This window comes from Epinephelus fuscoguttatus, linkage group LG7, assembly GCF_011397635.1.
Source record: "Epinephelus fuscoguttatus linkage group LG7, E.fuscoguttatus.final_Chr_v1".
Taxonomy (NCBI): domain Eukaryota; kingdom Metazoa; phylum Chordata; class Actinopteri; order Perciformes; family Serranidae; genus Epinephelus; species Epinephelus fuscoguttatus.
The window spans coordinates 32,892,726-32,911,628 of NC_064758.1; the positions used below are offsets into that span (position 1 = coordinate 32,892,726).

At 40.4% G+C, this 18,903-nt stretch overlaps 2 protein-coding genes and 1 long non-coding RNA gene across 4 annotated transcripts in view; 1 reads left to right on the forward strand and 2 right to left on the reverse strand.

Moving 5' to 3' along the window:
• Positions 1–4,011, forward strand: part of col2a1a (collagen, type II, alpha 1a) — a 29,044-nt gene extending 25,033 nt beyond the window's left edge. The window contains exons 50-54 of the mRNA XM_049580261.1: positions 374–481; positions 585–873; positions 1,413–1,600; positions 1,732–1,974; positions 2,182–4,011. Coding sequence (XP_049436218.1) covers positions 374–481; positions 585–873; positions 1,413–1,600; positions 1,732–1,974; positions 2,182–2,328 — 975 coding nt within the window. The 3' untranslated portion in view covers positions 2,329–4,011. The remainder of the gene's footprint in view (positions 1–373; positions 482–584; positions 874–1,412; positions 1,601–1,731; positions 1,975–2,181) is intronic.
• Positions 729–5,644, reverse strand: LOC125891207 (uncharacterized). The gene is made up of 4 exons (XR_007449614.1): positions 5,422–5,644; positions 1,831–1,988; positions 1,421–1,566; positions 729–858 (listed from the first exon to the last, which is right to left on the reverse strand). It is a non-coding gene; the product is annotated as an uncharacterized LOC125891207 (long non-coding RNA).
• A 1,170-nt stretch (positions 5,645–6,814) lies between these two features.
• aaas (achalasia, adrenocortical insufficiency, alacrimia) lies at positions 6,815–17,037 on the reverse strand. 2 transcript variants are annotated; one of them, XM_049582246.1, is made up of 16 exons: positions 16,907–17,037; positions 16,579–16,706; positions 15,145–15,200; positions 14,941–15,032; positions 14,801–14,847; positions 12,211–12,309; positions 10,401–10,544; positions 10,114–10,234; positions 9,885–10,009; positions 9,534–9,594; positions 9,347–9,437; positions 8,491–8,584; positions 8,197–8,264; positions 8,016–8,097; positions 7,803–7,887; positions 6,815–7,052 (listed from the first exon to the last, which is right to left on the reverse strand). In XM_049582246.1, the coding sequence occupies exons 1-16, from the start codon at positions 17,015–17,017 to the stop codon at positions 6,897–6,899; spliced, it is 1,560 nt and encodes a 519-aa protein (XP_049438203.1). In that variant the 5' UTR covers positions 17,018–17,037; the 3' UTR covers positions 6,815–6,896. The 2 variants fall into 2 exon arrangements, with proteins under 2 accessions (XP_049438203.1, XP_049438202.1); XM_049582245.1 differs by having other exon boundaries at positions 8,491–8,587.
• Between the last annotated feature and the right edge of the window lie 1,866 nt (positions 17,038–18,903).

The window sequence follows — 18,903 nt, forward strand, 5'->3', positions numbered from 1 at the left end:
AGGCAGACAGACAGGAGGGACTGCGATTTGTGAAACCACTCCTGCTGAGATCAGAAATGGACTTCAATATCTATTCTAGATTAGCTGAGCACTGCGGCTGATAAGGAAAATGAAGGGAAATGTCACCATACAAATAATCTTCATGCATAATAAGGCAAAGGGTCTGGAGGTGATTGGGGTAACAGAGAGGAACTGTTCGCACATTTGAATTGCTTTATCAGATTTTTTTTCTTATTCAGGCGACATGGTGGATCTAAAAAAAATAACTAGTACAGTATTTTACTTTGAACAGAAAATTCAGGACATGAGGTAATGCTTCAGATTAATGCAGACATGTTAGCAGCTTTTACTGTAACACTCACTGTTTCTGTAGGGACCAGCTGGACCCGCTGGACCTGCTGGCAAAGACGGATCAAACGGACTGCCTGGCCCCATTGGACCACCTGGACCTCGTGGACGCAGCGGAGAAACTGGTCCTGCTGTACGTAACTTGTCCTTAAAATTAAATCCACAAGCCTGTGCACTGTGCTTTTTCAGTGCTGTCTTGTATATGAATGCCCTCCTGATCCGTTCCCTGCTTTCAGGGTCCTCCTGGTAACGCCGGACCCCCTGGCCCTCCTGGTCCTCCTGGCCCTGGCATCGACATGTCTGCCTTCGCCGGTCTGGGTCAGACCGAGAAGTCCCCAGATCCTCTCAGGTACATGAGGGCCGATGAGGCCTCCAGCTCCCTGAGGCAGCACGACGTGGAGGTCGATTCCACACTCAAGTCCCTCAACAGCCAGATTGAGAACCTGCGCAGCCCCGACGGCAGCCAGAAGAACCCTGCTCGCACCTGCAGAGACCTGAAGCTGTGTCACCCTGAGTGGAAGAGTGGTAAGTAGGATGAAAAAGACAGCAGAGAAAGCTAGTCTGCTGACGGTTTGCCTTAAAAATGTTAATCTTGCGTACAGAGGCTGTGTCCTTATCAAAGCAGCCTGGGTTTGCTTCCGACCCGGGACCCTTTGCTGCATGTCGCCCCATCGTACTATCAATACAGGCCTAATTTGGATTATTAAATTAACAGCTTTACTAATGCTGAACTGAATCTTCAGATTCATTTTGTTGAGTGATACTGGGATAAGGATGGCTGCATCACCTGCAGCATCAAGACAGAGCTACAGAATCAGAAAGAAAGTTTACAAATATCATTAAATTTGATCCTTTTAATTAAATGACTGGGCCTGTAAGTTTCCCTGCCTGAATAAGATCACAATGAAGGTTATTTTTCTTGGACAGAGGGCAGAACACTAAGACAGGAATATCATCACCACTGTGAACAAGATCAGCTTTTTCATATCTTTAACAAAGGACAGTAAAAGTCAGACACCTTGATGTCCATACATCTCATTAACCCATGTTTCTCATTTCTCCAGGTACCTACTGGGTGGATCCCAACATTGGCAGCATAGCCGATGCCATCAAGGTCTTCTGTAACATGGAGACTGGAGAGACCTGCGTCACCCCGAGCATCGCCGAAGTACCAAAGAAGAACTGGTGGACTAGCAAGAGCAAGGACCGCAAACACGTCTGGTTCGGAGAGACCATGAATGGAGGATTCCACGTGAGTGCACTTTCACAAAACAAGGCTTTAGATACTGTCTTTGTCTTTAAACTTCTCTTCAAGTAAAACTAACTTATCCTTAACTTGAACACTGCTAATGAATTCCTCAACCTGTCATTCTGATCGTACAGTTCAGCTACGCTGAGGATGGCCCTGTCGCCAACGCCGGCAGTGTCCAGCTGACCTTCTTGAGGCTTCTGTCCACTGAGGCATCCCAGAACCTCACTTACCACTGCAAGAACAGCGTCGCCTACATGGACCAGGCCACAGGCAACCTGAAGAAGGCTCTGAAGCTGCAGGGCTCCAACGATGTGGAGATCCGCGCAGAGGGCACCAGCCGCTTCACATACAGCGTGTTGGAGGATGGCTGCCAGGTGGGTGCACACAGCTGCAAAACAGAGCCAGAGGAAATAATCTCTCTTAAAGTTTTAGATATGTATGATTGTCATCGTATCATAAAGCCCAGTTTAGACCAAAGATTCGCGAGAAGACTAGCTGAAACAGGCAACTACTTGCAATGCACCATTCAGCAACGTTCTAAAAACCTGCCTTAACACATTTCTGTTTGTCTCCACCAACAGAAACATACAAACCGATGGGGCAAGACTGTCTTTGAGTACAAAACACAGAAAACCTCCCGCCTGCCAATCGTGGACATTGCTCCCATGGACATCGGAGGAGCGGATCAGGAGTTTGGAGTGGAAGTAGGCGCAGTCTGCTTCTTGTAAAGTGGAATATCACAATGGCCCCCCAAAAAAAACACAGGAAATAAATAAACTCAACCATGAAAACATTACACGCACACTTCCACAATAAAGAAGACTGGAAATTGTAAAAGAAAAATTTTTCTCTCACAACGAAGTGCTCTCCAAGTTGTACTCCCTGGATGTTAGCACTGAAGGGCACCGGCAATATCTGTACACCACACCAGCATTCTCTGTCAACCCGCTTCCTGAGATCCAGTCATGTTTCCCATGGCCCACTGTTGACGGGAATGAGTCAGAGCCAGGAGGAAGAGGGACCAAGCGAACAAGTTATGGAGAACAGAAACATGACTTGATGTCACTTATTTATTGTCTAACCTGAGTGGGCAGAGTTGAGGTAGGACTGGACGGGTTTACTTTGTAAGTAAGACAAGCCCCCCTATCCACTACAGAACAGCCGCACGACCTCTGTCCCAGTCCTACTCCAGCTCCCTCCCTGTTTCCCTCCTGACACACTAATACGGCATTTTGAATCAGTGTAGACCAAAAATAAACATCCTCAGTAAAACCAAATCCAGGTGCTCCATGCCTGTCCATCGAGAGCAGGAGTAAAACCTTTACTGTGTATTATAAATCCTTGGTTCTATTGTTGTAAAAGTCTGTGTTTATAAACAACCAGATGGTTTTATATATATTTCCACATTATGTGTGTACATGTGTCTATATGCACACCAACACTTTTTGGAAAGTGAGGTTACATTTGGGATGTATGTTTCGATGTCCTGTCCCCCTTGACTGCCCATCAGAGGAAGGCCCAGTTCTCATCCAAAAGAAAAATAATAATACGTTTTGAAAGAATTTGAGGGAAATTTGTTTTGCTTTTTTTTTATTGTAGTCATCCAGATTGTTAAAAGCTACCTCACGCTGAAAAAACAAAGTGAAAATGTTGAGTTTAAATCTGAGCTGACCAAAAATTAGCTTTCAGGTGGATCTGGGGCTGAACGGCCATCTTTGCTCTCTCTTCAGAAGGTGCTATGAGTTCTGTAATTCAGTCCCCCCCCCCCCCAGCCCTCCCAAACCCTAATTCCCACTAGCCTCACACCACACACTCACACTCCACCCTGGAGGAGGGGTACAGTCGGGTTAAGACAGGGGAGACAGGGGCTACTTGGAGGCCTCCTCTGGAGACCCACAAGCTGAACGCGGGACTCCGAGGACGGACGCTCACAAACAACCAGGATGGGTTGTCTCTGTGTGTGTGTGAGGGCGTGTACATTTTTTTAATTAATTTTATTATGATCATTTTTTGTTTGTTTTTTTTTTTTTTGCTACACTTCTAATTGATGTAAATTGGAAAATAAAAGGAAAACCGAATTAAGAATGAAGTTGATTTTTAATTGACTTTTGAATAAAAACAGAAATGGCGTGGGGACGTATTTCTTCTTTCAACAGAACCATTCATGTGTGCTTAAATGTTTTTTTATTCTACTTTTTTTATTTCATGTGGTCAGTTACTCTTGACTGTGAGTGCATAGGTTGTGTGAGTGTGTGTGAAAGTACGACTGTGATGAAAGTGTGTTTTCATATGAGAGAATCTCATACCAACAGGAACTAAAGTACTGTAATCGTTGTGCGGTGTCAGGATGGGGCTGGGCGTAATGGCTCCTGATTGTCTGAACTAATAGGCATAAATAAAGAACATGTTGTTGACTGGAACCAAGTATTTTGTAGAGTAATGATGCATCTGAATTACTGCGTCTTGTGCTGTGGCCAGCTTCTTCTCCAGTCTGTCCTGAGTAATAAAGCTTGACTTAAGCCTTTACAGTGACATATTCTTTAATTATTTAAATGTGACCATAACAAGCCAAACGTATATCATTATTATTATATTATTCTGATTGTTATGGCACCAAAATTAATGGCAATTATTTTAAAAAGAACAATAAATTAGATCACATTTTAAGTGGAACTCTGCAGATTTAACACATCAGAGTTATTTCTCAGGTCTTGTAGGTGTATATGTCACTTGAGTCACATGTCACATGTGGGTTGGGCTGAAGACTACAAGCTTGAAATTAAACTAGAATGGCAGCCTCACGGTTGAATGCCTCCGCAAACTAGTCAAGTCACAGTAAACTACAGTTTATATCCACATCTGACCAGACTCATGTAGCTTCGACAACTGATAATTCTTCAAATATGGATGTTGCTGCAAAGACGCTACATTACCTAAAACATGGATGCTTTACATACATCTTCCTCCCATCAGCACAGATCTAAACAATCAGCAGTTTCAAGATGGACACCTGAGATCAGTGTCACCAACTGAGTATGACAGATGACAGCTTGACAGCTCATTGACAGCTGTCAGATGGATGGCAGTGCATTCAGGTGACTGATGACCAGTCGATAAGTAATAAAAGGAATATTAATTATTTAACTGTATAAAATAATCAAATATAACCAACAGCATAAGTATTAAATAACAATGACAGGGAAATGAATAACATAATATGTTACAGCCTACCATGTATGCAGTTATAAAAATGCAAAATAACACCACAGCTGTCCGGGCTGTCTCTGGCGAGCTCGGTGAATGGCATTTTGTTTTTTCTCCTGGACGTATGTGTCAGAGGGTCAAAGTTATAATTGTCATTGTCTGGGAGGTCACAGTGACTTTTGACCACCAAAAACTCTTCAGTTCATTGTTGAGTCCAGGTGGATGTTTGTGCCAAATTTACAGAAGTTCCTGCAAGGTTTTCTTTATATAGCCTAACCAGTTCCTAAGAATGAGACTGATGAGGTCACAGTGACCTTGACCTTTGACCACTAAAATCTAATCAGGTCATCCTGGAGTCCAACCAGATATTTGTGCCAAATTGAGGAGATTCCCTCAAGGTGTTCATGAGATATCATTTTCAGAATGGGACGGACAGACCGGCAGACAACCCAAAACACAATCCCTCCAGACCATAGACTATACATACACTCTAACTTACTTAACTTGTACTTTAACATTTATATAAACTTTATATAAAGTCTGTTTCGGTTATGAATGTCGCCGGTGCAGAGACATAAATAATCTGGGAGTGTGGAGGTAGATAAAAGTGACTTTACCAGATCTCTGTAGCCTTTCCTCATCCCTGCTTAAGGCTAACGGCTACATTAGCCGCTGCTAGCATAACGTCTGACCAAACCGTCGGCGGTCGACCGTTGACAAGGAAGAAAATTGCTGAAATAAAAATACTTCACTGTGTAACTAATCTATACGACATATACATTCTATACACTATGTAGAACATATTAATTGTCATAGTATGCTGTTTTAGCAGTTAGTATACAAAAATAGCCGGTATAAAAATATTAGCCGGTACTAGCATAACACACCTGAATCTTTTGGACCAGTTGCATTGTGGGTAACCCGGGGCTATTAGGACTGAAATAAAATTAATCAATAAATCAGCAAAGAATATCTTTCTAGCCGTTATTAGACAAAAATAAATAAATTAGTTAATAATAATTATAATAGTAATAATTAAAAATTAGTTAACATTAGCCGCTACTGGGGCTGTAAAGACTGACTGTGAAATAAAATTAATACATAAACCACCAAAGTATACTGTTTAAACAGTTAGCATTTTATTACTGACAGAAAACGATAAAATATGGTTGTGCAGTGTGACTTTGGAAAGCTGCTGCCAAGTAAACTTAACACATATAATGTTTTTCCCAAGATTTAATACTTTTTGCCTAGCAAGATTTCTTTTGGAGCCGTTTTATTTTTCCTGAAAGAAGCTCCTGCATTTCTTGCCTGCGCTGCATTAAGGAAGAATTAGCTGTATTTAATGTACATTCGGTCTGCTTTGAGTATGCTTTATTTTGTCACTTTTCTATACACACTACAGACAAAAAAACTCTAAGAAACAGTATATAGTGTAGACTTGGATATGGGGGATGTCTCTGACTGATGCACACATTTTGAGCCTTTTCTTAACTGCATATTGAGAGCCCAATGTTATTGAGATGTAATGGTTAAATTGGTGGAGTATTCTTTTTACTTAAAGGTATATTATGCAGCATTGCAAACTTGGTCACCAGCAAAAATCAAAGTAAAATCCAACCCCATATTCACTCTCAATTGGGGTTTTGACTTGCTATACATATATTTTTTTTTTTCTGAGTTATGTCTCTTGGATGCCTGCTGCTACTATCTGGCACCTGGTTGATACCTTTTCATAAAGCCCTGAACTTACCTGAGCGCTGTGGGAGTAAATGCCCATAAACGTCCAAAAAACAAGAAAATCCAGGCAGAGGGCAAAGTCTCTAGAAAAATACACCACCACACACACAGAGTGGGACATAAAGTGATGACTGAGAGGATTTACCTCTGTATGAGTGTATACATTATTTCTTATGAAAATCCTACATAGTTTATCTTTAGTAAGAAAATGTTTCAGCTTTGGAGCACATCTTAGCTGTTTTGAGAAATGAGGGAGCTCATAAGTCTCAGTTTAGCAAGTACTTTACAGGTTTATTAACAATCCATGATGACAAAAATGATTTGTGAGTGTGCGACGGAGGGTGTTGGTCGGTCAGGAGATGAGCTCTGTAAAGAGCGACTGATTAGCAAAATCTGCAGGCCTCTCCTGAGGGCGTGGCAGTGACGGACTGCCGCTGAGGCCAAAATGGGGCACGCCAGCACTCAGGAAGTAGAAAGGCACATGGGTTATTCTTCCACTGGACCAACACTGTTAACAGAGAAAGACAGATGTTACTTGAGATTAGGTAGAGTACAGACAGAGTAACCAATATGATTCCTACTGTATCAGGGATTCTGCAGGTTCACCAAGTTAAATTTGATACATTAAGTCCTTTTTAATACCACACGCAACACACATTAATACCTGTTTCACCATCATACCAACTTAAGTATGAAAGTATGAAGGAAAACCAGCAGGGAAGACATGATCTTATATTATTTATTATCAATATATCACATTTTTCAGTACTTCCCAGCAGTTTCTAACAATAATTCCTAATAATATTAATCAAATGAATGATACCTGGACCCAGATAGCCAGCCCAGAATAGATGAACACATTACCAAGTAAAAAATTATTAATTAATTGCAAGTTTTTGCAAAAATCAACACATGCCCATTATGAATCGATGAGCTTCCTATCTACTGTAGCGAGCAGCACTGACAGTATTTTCGACGGGTCTGATGGTGCTGACTCCACAAAATAAAGTTTAAACAGCCTCCTGCGTGTCTTCACTGTCACAACAATCCAACTTTTAGTTTAAAAGTGTATATCATCCCCCGACAGCCCTCAAACAGTTAGTAAAAAGTTTTCTCTTGCCTTCACAGCAGGCAGGAGAAAATATTTTGGAATTTATTTTACTTCAATGCTTTTTAAGACTTTATAAAAACCCACAGAAACCACAACATTATTTACTGAAACATAATATGAGAGTAAAAAATATAGGATAAGACTGACCACAGTGAGCAGAGCTCCATGCTGGAAGTTTGGGTGGAATTGCATCAGTCTTGGCTCTGCACCGGGCTCCCCCTGAACAAAACCACTAAAAACATAAACACAAGAAAAAAATCAGTGCACTCAGAGAGGGTGTGCAGTAGGGCTACACTGGGAAATGCAATATTGTTGAGCTCTACTAGGGCATGAAATGTAATCACATGTCAAAGTACAAACCAGGGCAAAAGCTCAAAAATAGGGTTGGTTCTCGTCTTGAACATGGCTATGATTGCAGGCCGACCGGCTGCTTGTGGATCACCTGAGAGAGAACATCAGATACAGAGACTCAGATGAGTTTTAAAAATAAAAAATAACATAACACTGATCAGGTTCATTGTGATGAAGAGAAGAGGTGGACCTTTGAGAAGCACTGCGAGCCTCTCTCCTGTTGGGTCCCAGGCTAAAGACTGGATCTCTCCACCGACGCTGGCAGACAGAGCAGACAGTAAGTGACACTAAGCTTGACTTTTCTGTAAGTGGCTGTAATGTTACAAGCAGGCAGGAAGCCAAGCAGCGCTGGATGCTGCCTGAATACTGAATAAATGCTTCAAACAGTCTTGTTTGAGCCTTTTTGGAAACCAAACTCATCACTGTTTCTGATGTAGTTCAGCTGAAAAGAAGCTAATTAGTGAATCTAGTTTAGAGCTCTTACATGATGTCTCCATCTGCTGTGTTAAAGGTTGTCTCTGATAGGTCAGCCACCACTGCTGCTGCCTGTGGCCCTTTTGATGTGCATGTAGGTACACCTGCTGAATAACAACATCATACAGGTCAATTTAAGTTATCAAGACTCTTTAAAGGGACAGTTCATCCAAAAAAATACATATTTTTCCTCTTTCCTGTAGTGCTTTTATCAGTCTGGATTGTGACCTTGTTGTGAGCAGTTTCATATATGACCTATACGGAAGTGACACCTACTCATGGACGAGAGGCTCATGCTTGTGGCAGTGTGAGATGTAAACATTATTGTCATCCTCCTCAGCTGAGCTGTAATGTTAGCTCATTCAGTGATGCTGGGCAAACTAGCAGTAGATGCACACTTCCTTCTGTGCAGTGATACGTTTGGCAGGTGTAGTTTGGTAGAAAGAAAGAGTTCCTACATGAAACTGCTCACAACAAGGTCTGTGGATTGTCTTAGCAACTGAGTCATGATTTCTGTAAAGAGACATTGCTGTCAAGTTTTTCAGATGTATTTTTTTAGCGCTGTGAGCACCACAAGCTGAGTGCTATCTAGTTCTATTATATAAAAGAGAAGGCAGACATCCCTATAGCTGATATCTCCAACACTCTGAGACTCACAGCAAAACAATCTAGACTGATAAACAGCACTAGAGGTAAGAGGAAACATATGTATTTTTGATTTGGGGTGAACTGTCCCTTTAAGTACTATAAACAGTTTTTCATACAACTTGAAACAAAAACAACTGAAGCTGTACATCAGTTACAAACAAGGCTGAATATTCCACAAGACAACTGGTTATTCTGTGTAAAGACTGTGGACAGATAACCTGGTGAATCAGTGAAGGTCAGAGCGTAGATGACCATCTCTTCCTGTACGGTGAAGAGCAGTCGGCTCCCATCTGGACTCCAACAACCAGACTAACAAAAACAGACAAACACACATTCATAATCATTTAATAAAATACATGTTACCTAATTAAACATTAACTTTAAAACATGGTGACAAGTTTTCACCTGGCAGCGCCCTTTCAAACATGGCCAACGCTCACAGGTCCACATCCTGGTCTCCCAAACCCTGAGGAAAGAAACTTTACTTATTGATGTGTAAAAACACCACGCTCTATCCACTTATTATCTTATAACAGCTGCTGAACTCCAGACTGTGCCACTAATCCCTCACATGTTCATAAATATTCATGAAGCTTGACACTTTATTGTAATACAGCATCGACTCCGTACACACTAATCATGACAGGGACATATATTCACTGGCAGCTTGACATATCTGTTGAATAAAATGTGCTTCTGTAGCTCTAAAACAAAGGTAGATTAGAAACTTTAGCTATCTGAATTGTTGTCTCTGACCTGAACAGTGCAGACGGTGTAGAAGCCAGGACGTGGCTGCCATCAGGGGACCAGGACAGGAAGGTGACCCCGCCTCCTCCAACACGGTGAAGAGGCACACAGCTTTCTGAAGCTACATCCCAAATCTGTAAGATACAATAAATCCAAAGATACAAAAGCCCACAATCACTTTGTGAATCACTTTCTTACGAGATGAATCAGACTTCAAGACAAAGCTGTTGCCTCGTACCATCATTGCGGTGTCCATAGGTGAGGCCGACGCGAGGAGAGATCCACTTGGAGACCAGGCGATGGAAGTGACAGGAGAGTGACCAGGATGAGACAAAACTTGAGCGCAGCCAGATGAAGGCCTGGAGGGGTCGAGAAGAGTGCAGCACGAGAAATTCCACTGTTTAGAGATGTATGTCATGTCACAAAATTCAGCAGCCACATGCACAAAAAGTTAGAACTAATTTTTAATGGTTTTTTTGAGAGAACTGACTACAATCATTTTAAGACTGTTTGGAGTTTACGTACCTGGTTGACAGTGAGCAGGGGTCCACATGCCAGACCAGTAAACAGTTTTGACAGGCGACAGCGAGAGCAGACGCACACAGCGGCTTCCACTGCACTGCTGCAACGTTCCTCTGTAGACGGTGCTTCAGTGTGGGAGTTGTGGCGCTGAGAGACACGAGAACAAAGGGAGACAGAGTAGTGAAAATACTGTCCCAGAATAAAAAAGAACAAGGCTGCACTATGAGGCTGACGTGCACTCAGATTTTGTGTTTCTGTTTACAAACTGTCCTGGTGACATACAGCTTTATTACCTCAGCCGAAGAGATTATGTTTTCAGTTCGGTTTGTTTGTTTGTCAGCAGAATAACAGAAAAACTACTGATCAGATTTTCATGAAACTTGGTGGAAGACTGCAGCATGAGCCAAGGAAGAAGCATCACAGGGTGGACACACAAATTATTTCTCACTTTTGTTAAGATTGTGAGATAAGGCATGTGGCCTTGGTGGAATAAATGCCATACATCTGAAAATCCTGTCAATGGTAGTAAAGATCAAGAGTGATAAAACAGCCAGCTGTAGAAATACAATTACTCCACAATCCACATCCATGAGTAGCCTGGGGTGGCCTTCACATGTAGCTGGTGAAACTTGACACAGGAAGCAATCGTCAGGAAGCACTCGGGGACAGACAGTGGTTTCATGGAGGAACAAACACAACTGTAATGTCATTTTTTTTCTCAAACTAAGGTGTGGCTACAGAAACATTAATACACATATATTATGCAACTAATTAAACTCACATCCGAATGTGAATTGTGTGAAATAAACTACACCACAGATACTGTTTTAAATTTGACTCCAGAAAAAATACCTTCTTGAATATAGTTTTCTGTAAAAACTGTTTTTGATAACAGCTGCTGATAACATTTGGTTTTTCCAAATGTTAATTATGTAAATTATTTCCAATGTAGCGGTACATAATTAATGCACAGCTGAGATGACGAGGCTACAGCTCAGCACAACCATATTTTGACAAATTTGGAAATATATACAAACATATTTGGTGGTTGTGTTTTCATATTTACATATCATAGAGCAGTGGTCACAAAATCCCACAGTGCACCTGGACTGACATCATGGCACACACAACATTTGAGAACCACTGGTATAGAAAACTGGACAACAGGAAATATTAAGTTGATATCACGTCTTGTTAAATTGTCTTGTGAGGTACGCATCCTGTTACCTGCGCCTGCCATGGTGGTCTCACAACAGTATCTGGACAAAGAACATAAATCCATATGACCTGGCAGCCCAAATCTGGATTACAGACTGCAATGCACTACCTTCACTGACGTACCTGGACTTTAGAAATCTTGTTTTTTGACTGAGAGCATTTACTTTGGTATAGAGTTGCAGCAGTATGAGTGTGAATGTATACACTACAATTACAGTCTTTTCACATCCTCTACTGGCCTTTGTGAATGAAGATCTGTGCTCTCCAAGTGCCCCTCTACTTGTTATTGAGATCAGAGGTTCACAGTTGCATCAAAGTATGTCTACAGACTAACACTGACATTCTGTTATTATGAAAAGTGAATGTCTGGACATGCTCCAGCACTGGATTCTGCCTCAGTATCAGAGCACATTAACATTTTTATACAGTATACTACCACGCTGCTGTTTGAACTGTTCCTGCTGCATTAGTGTTTCATGTCACTGTAGCACTGTAGAGCTTTGATCAGCAGTAATCTTTTTAACTACAATTATGTAGCATAGACTTAATTCCACAAGCTGTTCTGTCTGCCTTCTTCAGAGCTTTTTTACTGTACCTTTTGGGGTTGTAGATCTTAATGGAGTCATCCAGTAGCGCTACTGCAAATTTATCTGTATGAGGATGCCAAGCGAAGGCCCGCACCACACAGTCAGACCTGGAGAAGAAAGAGGGATGTAAGCAGAAAAAAACATATATACAGGTGCTGGTCATATAATTAGAATATCATGAAAAAGTTGATTTATTTCAGTAATTCCATTCAAAAAGTGAAACTTGTATAATGTATACATTAATTCCACACAGACTGATATATTTCAAGTGTTTATTTCTTTTAATTTTGATGATTATAACTGACAACTAATGAAAACCCCAAATTCAGTATCTCAGAAAATTAGAATATTGTGAAAAGGTGCAATATTGAAGACACCTGGTGTCACACTCTAATCAGCTAATTAACTCAAAACACCTGCAAAGGCCTTTAAATGGTCTCTCAGTCTAGTTCTGTAGGCTACACAATCATGGGGAAGACTGCTGACTTGACAGTTGTCCAAAAGACGACCATTGATACCTTGCACAAGGAGGGCAAGACACAAAAGGTCATTGCTAAAGAGGCTGGCTGTTCACAGAGCTCTGTGTCCAAGCACATTAATAGAGAGGCGAAGGGAAGGAAAAGATGTGGTAGAAAAAAGTGTACAAGCAATAGGGATAACCGCACTCTGGAGAGGATTGTGAAACAAAATCCATTCAAAAATGTGGGGGACATTCACAAAGAATGGACTGCAGCTGGAGTCAGTGCTTCAAGAACCACCACGCACCGACGTATGCAAGACATGGGTTTCAGCTGTCGCATTCCTTGTGTCAAGCCACTCTTGAACAAGAGACAGCGTCAGAAGCGTCTTGCCTGGGCTAAAGACAAAAAGGACTGGACTGCTGCTGAGTGGTCCAAAGTTATGTTCTCTGATGAAAGTAAATTTTGCATTTCCTTTGGAAATCAAGGTCCCAGAGTCTGGAGGAAGAGAGGAGAGGCACAGAATCCACGTTGCTTGAGGTCCAGTGTAAACTTTCCACAGTCAGTGATGGTTTGGGGTGCCATGTCATCTGCTGGTGTTGGTCCACTGTGTTTTCTGAGGTCCAAGGTCAATGCAGCCGTCTACCAGGAAGTTTTAGAGCACTTCATGCTTCCTGCTGCTGACCAACTTTATGGAGATGCAGATTTCATTTTCCAACAGGACTTGGCACCTGCACACAGTGCCAAAGCTACCAGTACCTGGTTTAAGGACCATGGTATCCCTGTTCTTGATTGGCCAGCAAACTCGCCTGACCTTAACCCCATAGAAAATCTTTGGGGTATTGTGAAGAGGAAGATGCGACACGGCAGACCCAACAATGCAGAAGAGCTGAAGGCCACTATCAGAGCAACCTGAGCTCTCATACCACCTGAGCAGTGCAACAGACTGATCGACTCCATGCCACGCCGCATTGCTGCAGTAATTCAGGCAAAAGGAGCCCCAACTAAGTATTGAGTGCTGTACATGCTCATACTTTTCATGTTCATACTTTTCAGTTGGCCAACATTTCTAAAAATCCTTTTTTTGTATTGGTCTTCAGTAATATTCTAATTTTCTGAGATACTGAATTTGGGGTTTTCATTAGTTGTCAGTTATAATCATCAAAATTAAAAGAAATAAACACTTGAAATATATCAGTCTGTGTGTAATGAATGAATATAATATACAAGTTTCACTTTTTGAATGGAATTACTGAAATAAATCAACTTTTTAATGATATTCTAATTATATGACCAGCACCTGTGTGTGTGTGTGTGTGTGTGTGTGTATATATATATATATATATATATATATATATATATATATATATATATATATATATATACACATATATATATATATACACACATATATATATATATATTATTAAATTTCTGTTTAAAGTACTGTTTCAAGCCAATGCTTAAAAATACTGCAAATGTATAAAAAGATCCCACAGTTTTTCCCAATCAAAACGATTGTTTTCTTTGTCCTTTAACCTGATGATTATTCCTTCAATCTATTGATTCATTGTTTGGTCTATAAAACACCAGAAAACTGTCAAAAAATCCATCACAATGCCCTAAAAGTCATTAAGTGACTTTTTTAATTCAACTGACAGTTGAAAACTCAAAAGATGTTCAGTTTACTTTAATGTAGGAAAACAAAAAACAGCAGATCCTTACATTTGAGAACCTAGAACACTGAAAAATGACTTAAACAATTACAACCACGATTCCAAAAAAGCTGAGACACTGGAAGGGAAGATTCTCCGTCCAGTTGCATTTTTTTCCCAATATCATAGATAAGCAAATATACACAGCTATCAACTTTTATATCACAGTATACCTTCAAATCGGTAAATCGCTGCAACTCTAGTCCCAGCTTTTTTTGGAATTGGGGGTTGTAACTTGATTGTCAAAATTGCTGCAGACTAATTTTCTAACTGTTTCAGCTCTACAGTTATATTAATATAATAAAAACTCTCAGCTCTTCATCAGCATGTCTGCTCACCACCAGCTTATTCATAATACATAATATCTTTAAGCATTTGCCCTTTGAAAGCAAAAATAAATGACAGATGACAAAGTTGGCACTCACCACTTCAAAACTTGTGAAAATTCAGCGAGCATGTCCTCACTGCTCATCTATAGAACAAATGACAAACAGGTAATACCCATTTGACAAACATCTGGTGATTAAGTGTATTGCTGTAAACAACACATTTAACAGCAACTTACTGTGAGGTGAGGAAACAGGGAGCCGTGAAAGGACGAGAACCATCTCAACAACGCCAGGGTACAACCAGAAATCACTGACATCCATTTAGGCACTACAAGAGCACAAGATACAAGAGAGTTGATGTGTAAACACATGAGTGGATAAATAGTGAAGGAGCAGGTCATCACTGTATGTGTTAGAGCAAACAGAAGATTTTGGCGTACCTTCTGTATTTGAGTTGGTAATTTCATCGAGTAGTCCTGTGAAACCACCGTCCCGCCTGAGATGTACAGAGAAAAGTTGCATAAATGATCTTTGTATGTGAAAGACATTGGACAAACTTTATTCCAAGGCCTACATGAAAAGTTTATTTTTCAACTACAAGATGTCCTACTTGCCAAAACGTGCCTTGGAAATCAAGTTATAGTTATAGTGAATGTACTATAACTTGTCTATAATAGCAATGTTATCATGGTCTGACCAACACAGGATTTGATTTGATTTGATTTCCTGCCAGTTTATTAAGTACACCTGGATAAAACACAGTCTAATGCAACAGTCCTGCAATAAATTACACCAACATGTAGGTCAGTGGTTCCCAACTGGTCCAGCCACAGGGTCCAGACTTCTCCTTAGTCATTAGTTCACAGTCCACACAGTTCAATATATTCAGCGTCATACTTGCTTTTGGCCATGTCATCAAGCTTATTTGCTGTCTCTGTCAAGTAGCTGTCCGTTAGTCACTCACTCTACAGCAGGAAATGGCACTTTGAAATAAACGCTATGCTTGAGAAATAAACTGTGGGTTTTACAAACTTGACACACTCTCAAGGCACTGACGTTGGTTGTAATGTTCAGATTTTTGTTGAAAGTATTGATTCAACTACGATCATTTTGTAAACTGCAGGTTGTGGTGACAGGTGTCTCTATTATTTATGTTAACAATGGTAAGCTAAATAAAAGAAATATCTCTCTCTCCTCAGTTTCTGAAACATTGCTTCTCCTCCATTTGCAAACATTCATGTCCTATTACTGCATATTGCTAACTTGGCTTCACTGCACGTCACTAACTCGACTTCTTCTCTGGAGCCTTTGCGCTCCACTGTTTCGCAGGGTCTATCATATGGCAGCTACGCCTGGATTGTGTGTCATGGTTGAGCTGCTGCCGTGATCCTGCCTGAGGCCTCCTACTACTGCTGTTATTATTAGTCATATTTCTACTATTATTATACACATAAGGGGTTTTGGGGGAGTTTTCCTTATTCTCTATGAGGGTCCAAGCACAGAGGGATGTCATACACTGTAAAGCTCTCTGAGGCAAATTGTGATTTGTGATACTGAGCTTTATAAATAAAACTGAATTGAAACTCTCTGTGTGTTGCAACATAGTCCAACAGCACCACAAACTACAGCCTCTAAGATGATCATGAAGTTGCATCAACAACACTGCTCTAATACAGTGAAAATAAAAACAACTTTATAACCCTCAGGAAGGGAATATTTGCAGGACTGCTGTATTGGACTGTATTATTCTTAGCTAGATGTATCTAACAAAGTGGCAACTGTGTGTACATAATGTAGTCTGTGTTGTAATTCCTACACCTAATCTGTGTCTGTGTGTGTGTGTGTGTGTGTGTGTGGGGGGGGGGGTTACCTACCATGCTGCTGCGCTCCTCATCCACAGTGTTTCTGAGTGGTCCAGGAAGGCCGCCTTGCTGCTGCTTTCTGTGCGACTGTGGAGCTTCAGAGACTCCCGGGGGAAATATAAACTCAGAGGACTGGACTCCTGCAGGAAACACACAACACCATAATGATAACTTTTCCACTAGGCACAGTACAAACACACAAGAAGATACTGTACATCTCACCACAATACATTGGTTACAAGATTTTGACCCCTTGACCATATCCACCAAACGTTTAATCAACATGTTGTGAGAGATTATCAGTTGTGTGTTAAGTGACCACAGCAGCTTTGACTCAGACCTGCTTCAGTCGGTCTTCAGTACTTGTTCCCGACAGCAGCTCGTTGTTGGACTCGCACAGAGTAGTCTGTCCGGAGGGCAGCGGAGGAGGAAACAACGCCAGAGAGCACATCTTCAACACGATGGAGCCTCTGGACCCTGAAAACACACCATGTATCAGTCAGGTAAACACAGAGGGACTTAGTGGAAGCCATGTTTACATCTATACAGCGGGCTAACAGCTGGTTAGCTAGCACCAACGGTTAAAGTTAGCTAGCTAGTTCAAGCTAACTTCTATTATATCGACCTCGTTTTAGCGACAACAGTTTCTCTTCGTTTATAAGTCGTTAAATTTACCTTGTAGTTTGTTATGTCCTGCGTAGTATGGTCAGTTATCACGCGCTGTATTTCCAAACAAAATAAAAGCGCATGCTACCTCGCTGTGACACTTTGGGATAGCTTCAGACTTCAAGTTAATCGCGCCGTGTGGGCTACGGCAAGTCAAAGGGACAAACGGTGCGGAGTCGGCTACAGAGCGCTGATGTGCTGCCCTCTTCAGGACTCAGCGCGACATTACATTATTGAAACAGGCACCAACTGTTTGTTGTTAGAGAGTTGTGATGCTTTAAATACACAAGGCATCTTATTTAATTATACAAGTCGAGTTGTTTCCACATGGATTTTCGCTGAAGTGTTTTTCCTCCACATTAGCCGTCTATCATCATGTTTTTAGTTAACTGAGTTGAGTTTGGTATGTTTTTTTTTCCAACTTATAAAACTCATAATGCACACAACAACAACAACAACAACAACAACAACAACAACAACAACAACAATAAGGCATTACTTTTGAAGCTGTGGCAAACCAAAGCAAATTTTGATGACCAAAAGGCCCTTTTAACACTTTATTTATAAAGATTTTCCATGAACATACAAGTCATTACCATGAGTTGTCTTCCAAGTTGCAGTAATGTGCAAAAAATAAAATATAAATAAAGGATACTGGAGACTAACAAAAACCAAAACAAAGAGATCATATTGAGAGAAAAAAACAAAGCAAAACAAAACAAAAAACAAGGAAATGATTAAATAAATCTATAATAACAGTCTATGATAATAAAAAAAAGGTAGCTACCCTTTTAACGTTAATTGTTTTGTACTGTTCTCTTTATATTTATACATTGATAGTTAAAGAAAGAAGCAAAACAAAATAAATGTATATAATGTGTAGGCCTACCAAAAAAAATTCATACACACACACTCGCTTCCATTACTCTGTTTTATATCTGCCAATCACCTCATTTTAAGATGAGTTTTACACATTTTCGAAATATTCCACAAATTAATTCCTTTGTCACTTTTTTTGTCTTTGTTTGTTTGTTTGTTTATTGACCACATTATAAGCATTTTTTTTTAAAAAAAAGCATAATCAAGTATGGTTTAATGCCAAGTAGGTTTAACATAGGAGGAATTTTTTGTGTGTGTTTTGTTGCATTGACAAGAAACATAAATATAGAATAGGGGGAAACAAATACAATAACAATATTAAAAAAAAATACAAATTAAAAACGTGTTTCATTTATTCTATTTAATCAGGAAGTCCCATCGAGACTGAAAAAGCCGATCAAAACACAGTTAAAATGCAACAAATACAACATATAATACAACAAAAATCCACAATAAAACAACAACTATTCAAAGATAGTGGCCTCTCAAGAGAAACAAGCACATGTCTCTGTCACCACATTCTTTATGATGCCTTTAAATTCATCAGTGGATAAAAGTGTTTTAGATGCTTTTTAAAAAGTGCTCCCAGTTTTTTCCAGTGTATAACTGTTTAAAATAAAGGAGCTGGACAGAGACTGTGCAGACATAGTATGGGCTGAGCAAAGGTTCAAAGTATTCAGATTAAAAAGATTTTTAAAAAAGCATCTGATCCGTGATTATGACTAAGATAATGATGCTGTCTCTTCATCCTCACCAGGGAAGGAAGGGCAAAGCGCATGGTCAGTTGCACAG

Coding starts and splice junctions, on each gene's coding strand:
- aaas (XM_049582245.1), bottom strand. CDS start 17,017: ATGTGCTCTCTGGCGTTGTTTCCTCCTCCGCTGCCCTCCGGACAGACT. Junction 15,201..16,578: donor ATGAGGAGCGCAGCAGCATG/GTAGGTAACCCC, acceptor TGTACATCTCAG/GCGGGACGGTGGTTTCACAG. Junction 8,098..8,196: donor GCTCGCAGTGCTTCTCAAAG/GTCCACCTCTTC, acceptor GTTCTCTCTCAG/GTGATCCACAAGCAGCCGGT.